The sequence below is a fragment of the Chiloscyllium punctatum genome, chromosome 48 (assembly GCF_047496795.1).
Source record: "Chiloscyllium punctatum isolate Juve2018m chromosome 48, sChiPun1.3, whole genome shotgun sequence".
NCBI classification, from domain to species: domain Eukaryota; kingdom Metazoa; phylum Chordata; class Chondrichthyes; order Orectolobiformes; family Hemiscylliidae; genus Chiloscyllium; species Chiloscyllium punctatum.
In genome coordinates, this window is record NC_092786.1 from 57,682,836 (window position 1) to 57,697,465 (window position 14,630).

At 38.0% G+C, this 14,630-nt stretch overlaps 1 protein-coding gene across 2 annotated transcripts in view; it reads left to right on the forward strand.

Moving 5' to 3' along the window:
* Positions 1-14,630, forward strand: part of spg11 (SPG11 vesicle trafficking associated, spatacsin) — a 142,768-nt gene that overhangs the window by 35,812 nt on the left and 92,326 nt on the right. For both annotated transcript variants that reach the window (XM_072565333.1, XM_072565332.1), the window contains exons 10-13: positions 2,060-2,247; positions 4,916-5,092; positions 5,228-5,299; positions 9,621-9,736. In XM_072565333.1, the coding sequence (XP_072421434.1) occupies positions 2,060-2,247; positions 4,916-5,092; positions 5,228-5,299; positions 9,621-9,736 (553 nt within the window). The remainder of the gene's footprint in view (positions 1-2,059; positions 2,248-4,915; positions 5,093-5,227; positions 5,300-9,620; positions 9,737-14,630) is intronic.

Here is a 14,630-nt window from a genome sequence, read left to right on the forward strand (position 1 = left end):
TTCACTTAGAAAGAACAATGGCTATATGCTCAGGTTTCTTTGAATGTCGTGCCTTAATCTTAAGTCTCTCAAATCACCAAACCTTATCTAATGATGGAAATTGTAATTGGCATCCATCACATACATTCCCTTCTCTGAAAACTGAATAATTTGCTTAAGGCTACCTATCAACACTGCTTGATCAGTGTCTTTTATGTTTCTCATTTTTTTTCCGTCAACCCCTATATTTATTAAATGCTTTTTCTGTCTCTATTTATCTATAGAACCCCCAGCCTTTGTACCTCCTTTTACCCCTGAGTGAGAAGGTATTTAATTGCTACTTAATCGATCTAGAATATACATCATTCCCACACTTAGTCTAATGTTTTCTTTGCCATCTTCTCCCTGAAATTAATCTTCAGTCAGATCCCCTTGCATTCCACAGAACGTGGCTAATCTTTAATCCATCTGCTACTCTAATGACATTTTTAAAAGGTGTTAACTGCGAAACACTGGACTAGGTGCTAGAAATTAAAATGGCTGTTGATGCAGCTGGTGATGGTGGTGTTGTGGTGAGCATAGCTGCCTTCCAAAATGTTGAGCTGTGTTCGACTCCCAGCCATCGCAAGATTCTAATTTGGGAGGCTTTTGTGGCATAGTTGTAGTGTCACTATCCTTGGACTGGGAGGTCCAGGTTCAAATCCCCACCTTCTCCAGAGGTGGATAATAACATCTTTGAACAGGTTAATGCGAAATGTCGGTTTAAAAGCAGTTGCAGCTGGTGTCCACACAATGGGCTGAATGGCCTGATTTAGCTTTTATGATTCTATTATGTTACTGGCCTAGGATTTTTCTGTTAATAAAGCTGGGGAAAAAGGCTCGTTTCAGTAATAGTGACTGTTGTGAAGATGCATCTGATTCACGAATGTTCTTTTTTAGAAACAAAGTTTTCTGTCCTTAACCAACTGGCCTGAAGTGAATTCTGACTCCTAGCAGTTGGTTAACTCTTAACTATCCACTAAAGTTTCAAGCCATTCAGTTCAAGGGCAATTCGGACAGGGCAGCAAATGCTGGCCCTACTAGGCATGCATACATCCCTTGAAATAATAAAAACTAAAAGGGTTTTCATAATTATTCCCAAAGTGCAATCCTACTTGCATTTATTATCTAGCACTGAATATATTAATCCCCTATGTGAAGTGTGAAATATTTTCGATTGTTTCACTAAATATATAACATAATTTAGCTGGATGTAAGTTTGCCTGCTGAGCTGGAAGGTTCATTTTCAGACATTTTGTCACCATACAAGGTAACATCTTCAGTGAGCCTCTGGATGAAGCACTGCAGATGATTCCTGCTTTTCATTTCTATGTTTGGGTTTCTTTAGGTTGGGAATGTCATTTCCTGTACTGATGTCACACTAGAAGCATGGCATTCCAACCGGAACTCTATCAACAAACATATTGACTTGGACCCCATTTACCACTCCTGAGAAAATTGGGTTGGGTGGTGTCATTTCCTGTTCTTTTTCATCACCAACCCAATTTTCTCGGGGGTGGTAAGTGTGGTCCAAGTCAATGTGCTTATTGATAGAGTTCCAGTTGGAATGCCACGCTTCTAGTGTGACATCAGCACCGGAAATGACATCACCAACCTAAAGATACCCAAACATATAAATAAAAAGCAGGAATCATCAGCAATGCTTCATCCAGAGGCTCACTGAAGATGTTACCTAGTATGGTGACGAAATGTCTGAAAATGAACCTTTCAGTTCAGTGAGCAAACCTACATCTAGAACCTCAACCTGAGCTACAAATCTTCTCCAAACCTGCCAGCATAATTTACCATTACAGTTTAATGTAATTTTTTTTGATAAGGAAATAAATATTTTTTCTGTTTATCTACAACCAGAGGATACAAATTTTTAAAGTTATAATGTTATGTTTATTACACATCTCTAATGGCAGTGAGAGAGGATAGTGATGGGTTATCTTAAACCACTGCATGTTTTTTGGGGATTCTTCTCTTACGATGGAGTTAGTTAAAATTTTGTTGCCAAAACAATGTTGTACACTTTCAGAATTGGACAAGTGCAAGCAAAAATGTGTGGACTATTTGACCAGTTATATTATCAAGCTCCGTAAATTTATGAAGAAATATCCTCGAACACCTCCAAATGAGACACTAACTAGTGACTGTCTGGGTGAAGAAAAGATTTTACCAGATGGTAATCACGTTTATGGAAAGTGGAAGAATCTAAATACTAATGTAAGTACTTGAATTAATAATTATTTATCTTGTGATTTCTCTTGAAATTAATTGACCAAGTCTAAAACATAGAACCATACCACTGAACTGTCGTATAACCTATCAAATTGACCCTACTATTCCATTCTTCCTTGTGTATTTGTCCAGCATCCCCTTAAATGCATCTATGCTATTAGCCTCAATTATACCTTGTGATAGTGATTTCCAAGTTGTTGCAAATCTCAGGGTATGTTTACAAGAGTGATTTCAGGGATAAGAAACTTCAATTTATGAGGATGGATTAGGGAGAGATTGGGACTGTTTCTCCTTGAGAGAAGGTGGCTAAGAGGAGATCTGACAGATGTTTTCAAAATTGTGGGATCTGGATAGAGTAGATACGGAGAAACTGTTTCCACTCATTAGAGAATCAAAAATGAGAAGGCGCATATTTAAAGTAATCTGCAAAAGAAGCAAGTTTGATGTGAGGAAAAAAAATGTTCATGCAACGAGTGGTCTGCGCCTAGAAATTGCATAACAGAGTCATTAACCTGGTGCCAGAAAGTAGCACTCCTTGTAACCATCCTTGTAGGACATCTGGCTCTTGAAAAGAGCCAGGACCATGAGAGTTCTGAAGGATATAGGCATTATGACAGCTACCAGGGTACCTCTCTCTGATTTCTAAGATATACTGATGATTACAGATGACTTGCACTTTGATGAAATGGAATCCTTTTCTGTTAATGTAGCCTTCTGCGTTATATTAAAGTGCTGTCTATGTGAAGTCCCCATAGAATGAAGAAGTGGGTTTGACCGGCCTTTTGCATTTCTCCTGTTCTTATTTCTTTATTCTTATGGTCTCATGTGTGGGCTACTTGGTGATTTGTGTATCTATACCTCTGAATCTCTTTGCTCAAGTACCCTATTTATCACATTACTTTCCAGTGAGTGCAGGGTCTTATTTTTCTGACCAAAATGCACCATCTTGCACTTAACTTCATAAAGCTGTAATAAGTGAGAGTGGTAATAATTATGTTGCTGAGCTAGTAATGCAGAGAAGGCTGGGCAGCTGGTTTTTGATACAGTGACGCCAGCAGCATGGGTTCAATTCCTGCAGCAGATGAGATTACCATGAAGGATTCTTCCCTCACCTGAGATGTGGTGTTCCTCAGCTTAAACCTCTACCAGCTGTCTCTTTCCAATGAATGCGCTGGGAATATAGCGAATGTATACAAATTCCTCATGGCCGATTTAAGAATTTGAGTTTTTTTCAAGAAAGAAATCTGGAAATAAAAAGCTGGCATCTGTTCACTCGTTCATGGGATGTGGCATCATGGATGAGCCAGCATTTATTGCCCATTCCTAATTGCTTGCAAGGCCCATTTTCAGAGAACACTTAAGAGCCCATCACCATTGCTGTCGGTCTGGAGTCACATGTAAGCCAGACCAGGTAAGGATGGCAGACTTCCTTTTCTAAGGGACATTATTGACCCAGATGGTCAATATTTACATGGTTGCCATCAGGCTATCTTTTAATTCCAGATTTTTTAAAAATTGAATTCCAATTTAACCATGTGTCATCATGGGATTTGCGCCCATATCCCCCGGGCATTAATGTGGGGTTCTGCACTAATTTTCCAGTGAAGTTGCAATGATCCTGAAACTTATGGGTTGTCTTAAAAACCCAGCTGGTTCACCAATGTGCTTTTGCAAAGGTAACTTGAGATTCATATTCAGTATTGGCTATCTTAGCTTCAGCAGCTGATGCAAGCAGTTTTTGTTAAATGCTGATGGGAAATAATTGCCAACCATGCACTTTTAAAAGTCTAACATTGATTAACATTGAATGCCACATGCATTGGATCTATGTGACATTAAGGATATATTTATTAAAGCATCCTTCCCTCCTCTCCCCACCACCACCACCACAGTTCTTTTTATTGAAAATTAGGTGGAATGGTAGGATTTAGAAATGTCAGCAAAAGGTCATATAATTGAGCATTGTCTATAAGCTATATTATCAAAGTTAAAAATGACACAACACCAGATTATAGTCCAACAGGTTTATTTGGAAGCACTAGCTTTTGGAGCAGTGCTCGGTTGTCAGGTGGTCATCAACCACCTGATGAAGGAACAGTGCTCCGAAAACTAGTACTTTCAAATAAACCTGTTGGACTATAATCTGGTGTTGTCATTTTTAACTTTGTACATCCAAGTCCAACACTGGCACCTCCAAAGCATATATCATCAAAGTGGCAGTAAGCAAAACTGTATAGTTACTCTTACTGAGGGCATTTTACTTTTCATCTTCAGTGAACAGAGAAGCAGAAGCAAAAGCAATACCTGATTCTGTAGATATCAGTACTTTGCTGACTCGTTGTTTCTGTGCTGTCCCGTTCTTTCTCTATCATTTCCACCTTCCTAACCTCCATTCCATGGCCGATATCCCAATGGTGGAATTTGTACTTCTGTTGCAAAATAGTGAATATTAACCAAAATAGTTTGGGATATAACTCCTTCATGAGTGACTCTAGTGTAGATTGACTTGAAAGCTTGCACTATTTTTCTGTCAGTAACCTGTTTATTTTGGCATGTGTGGTAGAGGGATATTGATGAGTAAGTCTAATATTTTAGTGTTCAGGTATGAAATCATCAGAACACTTTTTTTTCACATTTTGGATTTTTCTTGCAGGAAATTGTTCGTGATGCTATACTGAGTAATCAGATTCCACGAGCTCAGGGCTATTTCACAGTACAACAGACATCTATGAAAGATCTGAACAAAGTCCTGCAAGCTGGTTTAAATCTAACCTACAAATCTCTTTTAAAAAAAGACCTGCAGGAGGCTAGGGAACTTTTAAAAAATATGGTAAGTAATGGAAGTCTATAAATAATGATGGCAACTGTTGCCTCAATTCAGTTGTATGATTGACAGTTTTAAATGGGGCTGAATTGGAGGATACGATGTTTTCAGAGCAGTACTGATGCTTCTCTTTGATTTTAGGGTTTTGATGTGAAGAGACAACTGCATCGTATCTGTTGCTACACGGCTGATCGAGACCTTCGTGATTTCCTGGTAAGAAGTGTCTGGCATTATGAGTGGACAATGTTAAAACATACCTTTGCCAAACAGCCAAAAGAGATTCCCCTCAGTTTCAATAAAGTCAGAAGTGACACAGCACCAGGTAATAACAGATTTATTTGGAATCACAAACTTTCAGAGTGCTGCTCCTTCGTCAGGCAAATATTTTAGGTGATGTTTGTCAAGGCATCATTGTGCACCTTTGTGGGAGAATCTAAATGGCCAACCGTGCAAATTTTTCATTTTCCATCCTTTCCTGAAGAAAGTTGATTTGTATATAGGGGCAGTTTGACAGATTTGGTATCCCTCCAGTACTTCAACTGATTTGACTTTTTATTTCAATAAAAGCAAAATACTGCAATGATGGATATCTGAAATGAAAGCAGATAGTGCTGGAGTGACTGAGCAGGTATGGCAGCATCTGTGGAGAAAGAAATGGAGTTAAAGTTCCTCTTTGAAACTAAGTTATTCCTGTTTTAACTCCCAAACAGTGAGACAGATGGTTCGTGTGGCGCATGCACACGCACACCCACTTGGGATGGAACTCTGTTTGATCCATTTTTCAGTCACACAAACAGGATAGAGTCAGGCTACCTTTCATCTCCCTTCTTGCCTGAATTAAATAGATGATAATTGGATACATTGCAACATTTTATAATGTATATTAAACATCTGGAATGTAGTATAATAACAACTTTTGTTTCTTCTCTTTCCTGTCTATCTTTGCACCCCACCTCCCCAAATATGCATTAAGCATTTCAAGCTGGATGTTTTTCTTGTAAATCACAGATCAAGGGAGATTTTAGGTTTTGCTAAAAAAAATTTCCATCCCAATCTGAAGCAGCTTTCATTTGCAAACAGCTATCTAATTACGGGATTTAGCATTTTTTACATGTAAAGTACTTCGTGCTGAGATGATTTGACTCCACATACTATAGTTTACAGAAGGAGAAATCAAATATATGTTTGCATGCCCCATAAAATCAGAGTGTCTGAGTTTTTTTCTTTCTTACAGTTCCTCTTTACATTTTGCACCTCATTTCCTATCTACAGCAAGGGAGTTTTAACTTGGGAATTTTATAACAATGTTTTACCTTGTTTCAGAAGAGAGAGTAGACAAATTAGATTACACAGGCTCCAGTTTTAGAGCAAAGGTCGGATATGTTTCCTCTGTATTACAATTTGATGTCTCCTGTTGTGTACTTATCCCCAGTTAAGTGAGAAACACTATCACTAAATGGTAATTGCATGGTATTCCTGAACTTAAATTAGAGCCAGGTTTTTCTGAGTCAGTCTTCATGTGTTTTGTTACTATTTTTGCTTCTAATGCTTTCCATTTTTGTATCCATCCAAATACCTGTCTGGTTGTTCTTGGCATGTGACCAACTAAATTAGCAATGGTTTATTGATTTCTGTCTGTGATTTTGTTGGGAACTCGGTGATTGCTAATCTAATGCCGTTATCTTCCTTGTTGTCCTTAATTAACTTAAACTGCTCATCTTATGAAATTTGAAGATTTTTGATGTACAGTAAGAGCATTACTTTCACTCTTCTCAGGTTAGATGTATAGTTTCATTACTGTCTACATTTTACAGGTAAAGGAGGAAAGATATTTCAAAACGAGGGGAGAAAAAAGAAACAAACTGTTTTAGCATGGTTTGTTGTGGAGTAAATAGTAGTCATGGCATTGCAGAAAACAGAGCAGATAGACCTTGGTTTAACATTTCTACAGTAAATTGTGAATTCTGACAATCCCTGTGCAGCACTGAACAGGCGGGGGGGTGGGGGGAGCGGGGTTGGGTGAAGGCGATTGATGACCAACTTCAATTTTGTGGTGGAGTATAAATGCACTTTATCTAATCTAGATCTATGCTTGCTTGCTTGATCTCCAGAATCAGAGAGAGAACATATTATACCTGTATTTTGCCACTTTTATTTTGAAGTAAAAATGGTAAAATGCTTCCCTGTTTTTCTTTGTTTTTCCTGAACTGCTTGTGCTGTTAACAACAATACGCACCTGTAGAAACCTGTTAATTGCTGTGATTTCTGTATAAAATTACTCTCTCCTCAATCTAAATGGTGTATTAACCCGTTTCAGCTAAAGAGAATTAACAACGATATTGAAAGAGTGAGGAATTTGAACAATGCTATTCAGTCTGATTTGCAGGCTCTAATTTTCAAAGATGTGCTTCATTGATCTTGGTATTTCTGACAATGCAAGGAAGCATTCTCTGATGTGCTTTGAGAACATGTCTTTGAAAATTCAGAATGAAAGATGCAATACTAAATCATTCCTGGATTTTAGTTCCTGGGCTTCTATTATTGTTGCAAAAAACTAAATCATGTGTTACAAGTAATAGTGACCTGTGTGTGACTTCTGCTCTAATTAATGTTGTCCCTTTTACCCAATGTGTTTATATATCAAAAATGGTTTAAAATATATCCAAACATGGATACAGAGCTGGCTCCAAGGTAGAAGACAGAGGGTGGTGCTGAAGGGTTGTTTTTCAGACTGGAGGCCTGTGACCTGGAGTGCCACTACTTTTTGTCATTTATATAAATGGTTTGGATGTGAGCTTAAGATGTTCTAGTTAGTAAGTTTGCAAATGATGCTAAAATTGGAATTGTAGTGGACAGTGAAGAAGGTTACCTCTGATTACAACGGGATTTAGATTAGACGGGCCAATGGGTTGAGAAGTGGCAGATGGAGTTTAATTTAGATAAATGCAAAGTGCTGCATTTTGGGAAAGCACACCTTAGCAGGACTTATACACTTAATGATGAGGTCCTCGGGAGTGTTGCTGAACAAAGGTTCATAGCTCCTTGAAAGTGGAGTCGCAGGTAAATAGGATAGTGAAGAAGGTGTTTAGTATGCTTTCCTTTATTGGTCAGAGTATTGAGTACAGGAGTTTGGAGGTCACATTGCGGCTGTACAGGATATTGGTTAGGCCACTCTTGGAATATTGCATGCAGTTCTCGTCTCCTTTCTATCAGAAGGATGTTGTGAAACTTGAAAGGGTTCAAAAAAGATTTACAAGGATGTTGCCAGAGTTGGAGGATTTGAGCTATAGGGAGAGGCTGAATAGGGTGGGGCTGTTTTCCCTGGAGCGTCTGAGCAGAGTGGTGACTTTATAGAGGTTTATAAAATTGAGGGGCATGGATGGGGTAAATAGGCAAGGTCTCTTCCCTGGGGTGGGGAATCCAGAGCTAGAGGGCATAGGTTTAGGGTGAGAGGGGAAAGGTATAAAAGAGACCATTTTTTCACGCAGAGGGTGGTGCATCTGTAGAATGGGCTGCCAGAGGAAGTCGTGGAGGCTGGTACAATTGCAACTTTTAACAGGCATCCGGATGGGTATATGAACAGGAAGGGTTTAGAGGGATATGGACTGGGTGCTGGCAGGTGGGACTAGATTGGGTTGGGATATCTGGTCGGCATGGATGAGTTGGACCGAATGGTCTGTTTCCGTGCTGTACATCTCTATCACTCTATTTGTGTGATTCGGAGATGCCGGTGTTGGACTGGGGTGTACAAAGTTAAAAATCACACAACACCAGGTTATAGTCCAACAGGTTTAATTGAAGCACTCTAGCTTTCGGAGCGACGCTCCTTCATCATCACTATCACCTGATTAGCTTTCGGAGCGATACTCCTTCATCATCACTATCACCTGATGAAGGAGCATCGCTCCGAAAGCTAGTGTGTTTCCAATTAAACCTGCTGGACTATAACCTGGTGTTGTGTGATTTTTAACTCTGTTAGATATAGCATGGAGTCTAACTGCAGCAATTGTGGTGTCATATCGAACCTGGTATGAGCAGCTCTCAAATTCTGTTGAAGGCACCAGGCACTTTTAAAATATTTGACATGAATTTAAATGTGTACAGAGTCCCTGTAAGCAGGATCTAAGTACTTAAGGATCAATTATTCTATTCCCCAGTCAGTAACACAGATTAGTGGGATTTATGCATGCAAGGGCAATTTGTCATTCATTACTCTTGATTGGTCCTATTAGATATTTGTAATGTGCTAAATTGCGTAGAATAGTCTAAATCAGGAGTTACGCCAAGTTAAACTCAATCCGTGACTAATATCAGGAGCAGTTATTCATGGAATGAGTGAGCCCAACTAGGAGTGGCTTAGGGTAAGATAGGACAGAGCTGAAATGATACAAATTCTGGAATCATCCAAAGATCACTTAACTAATGTTATGGAGTGGACCATGGAAAATTGATGCATGGAAAGAACATTAACAGTCTCCATGAGCTGTAATTATTTTATGCCTGTTCCTGATGAATTCCTTACTTTTTTTTAAAGGTGGAAAATCTCCAGGACTGTTTATCTGAGGAAGAGAAGGAGTGGGTTAAGTTTGTTCACTTTGTAGAGAGCCTATATTCCTCCGCGCAAATCATGGAATGTCCTTTACAGAACAGGTAAATTCATTTTTATATGATGCACAGTGGCTACCTGTGAATTATGAGAGAACATCTGGCTGAAACTTCCTTGTATTATCAAAGGTGACAGCAGAAATTCGATGGATGAAATCCAAAACTGAATTATTGTCTTATACTCCTTCACACATAATGTTAATGCATGTTCAGCTTTAATCTCTTTCTGGGTGTGTGCAGTGAAGCAGAGGTGAAAAGTTTATTATTATGTTTGATACCTTGTCAAAGTTGCTGTGCTAGAAGGCAGAAACTGATTCTTTACATTGAATTTTGATGTGCTGCTCCATAACACTTGATAACTGAGCAGTTTTCTAATACAGGATAAAATCTAGAAATTTGCTTACATCTCTTCAACATTGAATTGTGAAATTGCATTGCAGTTTTCAATTTCTTCCTGTAAACTTTTTATAATTGGCTTTTTATAATTTAAGAGAATTTTCAACTCCATCTTAGTTGTGCTTAAACAAGATCTCTACTGCCTCAACTTGAACATAACCTTCATGCTCCTCAATTGCTGCATAGTACACAGTCCTTGATATTTTATAATCTATTTTTCCAGAATATGTTTTTCTCTTGCATTATTACAATTTTTGAGAATTGTTCCAGGATGTGTTGATAGTTATTTTAATAATCAACCTGTTTGGGCACTTCATGACACACATCCCGAGATTAGGTAGGACTTGCAGCCACTGTGCCACAAGAGCACTTAGGATATCCTAAAGAGATATTTATAAGTATTTTGGTAGCATTGCCTACGTTAGAAGGTTGTATGTCATGTCCTGCTTCAGATTTGTAAACCAAAGCCTGGATTGATGCTTCAGTTTGACTGAGGGGGACCTACACAATCAGAGGATTTTGAATGAGGCTTTAAAACTGTCCATATCTGCTCTATTGATGGCTGTACAAGGATCACGTGGCATTACTTAGAAAAGCAACAAAATTTTTCCCAGTATTCAGACCAATATTTATCATTTCTATCAACATCACTTAAACAAATTACCCAGTCATTATCACAAAACTGGTGGGAGTTTGTTACAACCAAATTGGTGGTGGCTTTTGCTGCATTACAATAACTATACTTCAGGCAGTAAAATACTTTGGAATGTCCTCAGTTCAGTAAATGTGCTGGATAATTGTATGTTTTAATTTGCAGAAAAATATTATTTGTCAAAAATATACAGAGAACCCACTTATTATTCAATTGGGTGCTCACTACCAAGATTGGTTCCCCCGGGCAAGAGGAAAATACTAGGGGTTGCAATCAGATAACATTGAATAGCAAGAGTAATTTTTAAACCCTGTCTTGGGTATTGTAGTGTACACATTCTTTCTGTTGTATAATTCATTTTTGAGAATTGTTCCAGGATGTGTTGATAGTTATTTTAATAATCAACCTGTTTGGGCACTTCATGACACACATCCCGAGATTAGGTAGGACCTGCAGCCACTGTGCCACAAGAGCACTTAAGATATCCTAAAGAGATATTTATAAGTATTTTCTAATCTGTCCTGTCCAGTGATGCTATTATACATTACTGGAGCCGGTGTGATTTGAAACTGGGCCTCCTAGTCAAACACTATCAATGCTGCACACAAGCCCTTGAAGGATATATTTCTATGCAGTTCCTCCCTTGCACACTGATAACATTGCTCCTTGCTGAAGTTTCATTCAGCAGCATTAGCTGTCCTTGTAGCCTACCACAAATGATCATTCATGTAAAAGCCTTGGGTTATTACCCCTGCAACTGAACCCAATGATGTCTTTTCCTGACATTGATGCACGTGACTTCCCACAAGATTGATAAGATAATTATCAGAAATTGAATGTTTGCCTTTTATTTCACCCTCTGCAACCCAGAAATGATTAGGTTATTTGTCGCATTTGTACTATAGGAGTCCTGAAGTGATTTAATCTAATATTTAGATGGTGTAGATTATATTGGGCTGCAGAGTTTATTTTGTTATGCAAGGTGTATGTGACAATCAGCCTTGGCATCTTTTGAAAACATTAATGTTAAAGATCTGGAATATTTTTTCTCCTTATCCTTTTTTTAAATATAGGAGTTTGACAACAATCCACTAACCATTACATTTAGTTGTAAACACTGTTGGTACGTTTATAGTCTATTATTATTATTATTATTTAGGAGCTTGGCTTTGAAAATGGAGGAAGAGCAGGTTTTAATTTTTTGTTGTGTGAAGGAATGAGTTTATTGGCAAAAGTCAAGTTATTTTGAGCAGAGAACTAAAGGAAGCATGTGACTTAATTTAAATAACTTGAGTAGCTAATTAGGAAGCAAATTGTTGAATGTTTACAAAGTCAAGCTTTATGAGACAGATGGTCACAGGTCACTCATAAATTGAGTACAGAAGATCAGTCATCTCAGAAGGGCAGTTTGCTAGTTCAGACAAGTCCTCAGCCAGAGAGTTTGGTTTGTATTGTTCTTCAGACCCAGTATGTGAGATTTGTAGAAGTTTCCAGACTTTCGCATTAGCAATGTACCTTCAGGTCATCAGAGCTTAAAAGAAGCGTTGAGCTGCTTCTGCAGTCCATGGAGGAGTCAAAGAAAGGTCATTTTGAGTTAGAAATTCAAACATTGGGTTGTGAGTGGGACTTCCTTGAGATCGAGTGACTGTAAGGGATGTTGTCGCGAAAAGGGTTGAGTATTTTTGCTGATAATATGTGGATTTTTATTTATATATACTGTATATGTAGTTATATTTTCCTTTGTGTGCATATGTTTGGTGACTGCGCATTCCTCCTGTAATTAAAGTGCAAAAATCAAATTTATTCATCAAGCCAGGTTTCACTCCGATCTAACTTGTGTAGTATTGTCATTAGCTGGGCTCATCACAATATCCATTCTGGAGTACTCCTATTATCACCTCAGAAGCTTTCTGTACAATTTTAGATGACAAACTGTTTTGAGATTGAGTGTTTTAATTGTGCTTTTACTGATGGCCAAATGCCCTTCTCCAGGTCACTTCTGAGCCAAGTTATTGTGGCTAGCAAACTGCAGTGTTTTTATTCATTTTTATTTGGGAAAGGAATGAATGGAGATATCAAGTTAACTGATTTTATTAGTGAACTTTCTAAACTTCCCTTGTTTGTGTACCTTTGTCAGGATGTAATAGCATTGCTATGACCTCTCATGCTCAGCACTTCCTTTATTTCTATGACATGCTGGTAATTTATAAAATATGTAAGCTGTTTTGAAATGCTTAACAATCTAAATGGATTTTTTTTCTAGTAGGAGACTTGTATCGTGTATAGAGCATGTAGCTATTGGAAACAATTAGAATTACCTTAATAAGCTCATTGCATATGAGTATTGAAACACTTAAGTTTCCATTAATAAGATTAATGTCTAAAAAAAGTGATAACTATCATTGAACGTTAGTTACTTTATAATTTTTTACAAAGGGAAGCCTATTTACAGAGCGAGTGTAAAGTTCTAATAATGATAAAGTAGAAAGAGAGATTTTCTAGATTCCATGAAATTGCTGTATCAGGTTACTTGAAGTATTTCTGCATGTGATACACAGGAGTAATGTTTTATCTCAATTAGTTTTCCCCATCCTCACCCCCACACACGCACATGTCTGTCATAGTCATACAGCATGGAAACGGGTCCTTTGGTCCAACCAGTCTATGCCTACCATAAACCCAAACTAAACTAGCCCCAGCTGTCAGCAATTGGCCCATATCCCTCCAAACATTTCTTATTTATCTATTTATCCAAATGTCTTTTAAATGTTGTAACAGTACTCACATCTGCTACCTCTATAATTCATTCCACACATTAACCAATCTGTGCAAAACAAAAAGTTGCCCCTTTTTAAAAATCTTTTCTCCTCACACTGTAAAAATATGCTCCTAGTCTTGCGATCTCCACCCTAGAGGAAAGACACCTTATCTATACCCCTTATTATTTTCTGAACCTTAAAACAACATTTTAAAAGGCACATAGATGAGTACATGCATAGGAAGGTCTTAAAGGGATACGGGCCAAATGCTGACAAATGGTTCTAGATTAATTTAGAACGTCTGGTTGGCATGGATGAGTTGGATCGAAAGGTTTGTTTCTGTGCTGTATGTCTCTGTCACTCTGTAAGGTCACCCCTTGACCACCTCCACTCCAGTGGAAAAGAAGTCCCAGCCTTTTTTTTAATAATTCAATCCTTCAGGGACCAGTTACTTAGAAGATTTCAGTTTGTGGAATTTATAACCGATAAAAGATTAGCAATCTGAAGGTTATCGCAATAAAGAAAGTTGAGGGTTTGTGGGAAAGTTCATGGCAGACTTTTAAAGGACTCATTCGATTGTCTCCACAGTCCAAGGTAATGAAACTGCCAGGACTTAGTGAGTAGAGCATTAAAGAGTTAAGATGGGGTATAATTTATGTGGTATGAGTTTGTATGATACAGATTCAGTTGACATTTTCTTTTGTTGTGTATTTTAGGCCTTGCTAACTGCCTCCTTTTGTATAATACATTTTTGTTGTTGAATAAATCTGCAGTCTAATGATAATTTGACTCAGTGACTGACCACCATATTAACCAACTAAACAAAAAAAAATCAAACCAGATTTTATTCTGGAATCTGACTCCATACTTCCATCAGCTGAGATAATTGTGTCAATGTCTATTATTGATATGTTAAAAAGTCTTACACCTGTAAGTGCTACTCATCTTGATTCTTGGATACCGGCCCTGCTCTAATTACATCCTCCCTCCTTCCTGGTGCTGCTCGTCCTCCGCTAACTTTAAATAGGCAAGTTACATTGCCAGTAGGAATTTATAAGGGCAGATGTATCATTTCATAAATTGTGAACCGAGTTCAATTATTGTCCCACCCTCCCCGCTTCAACTGAAGATT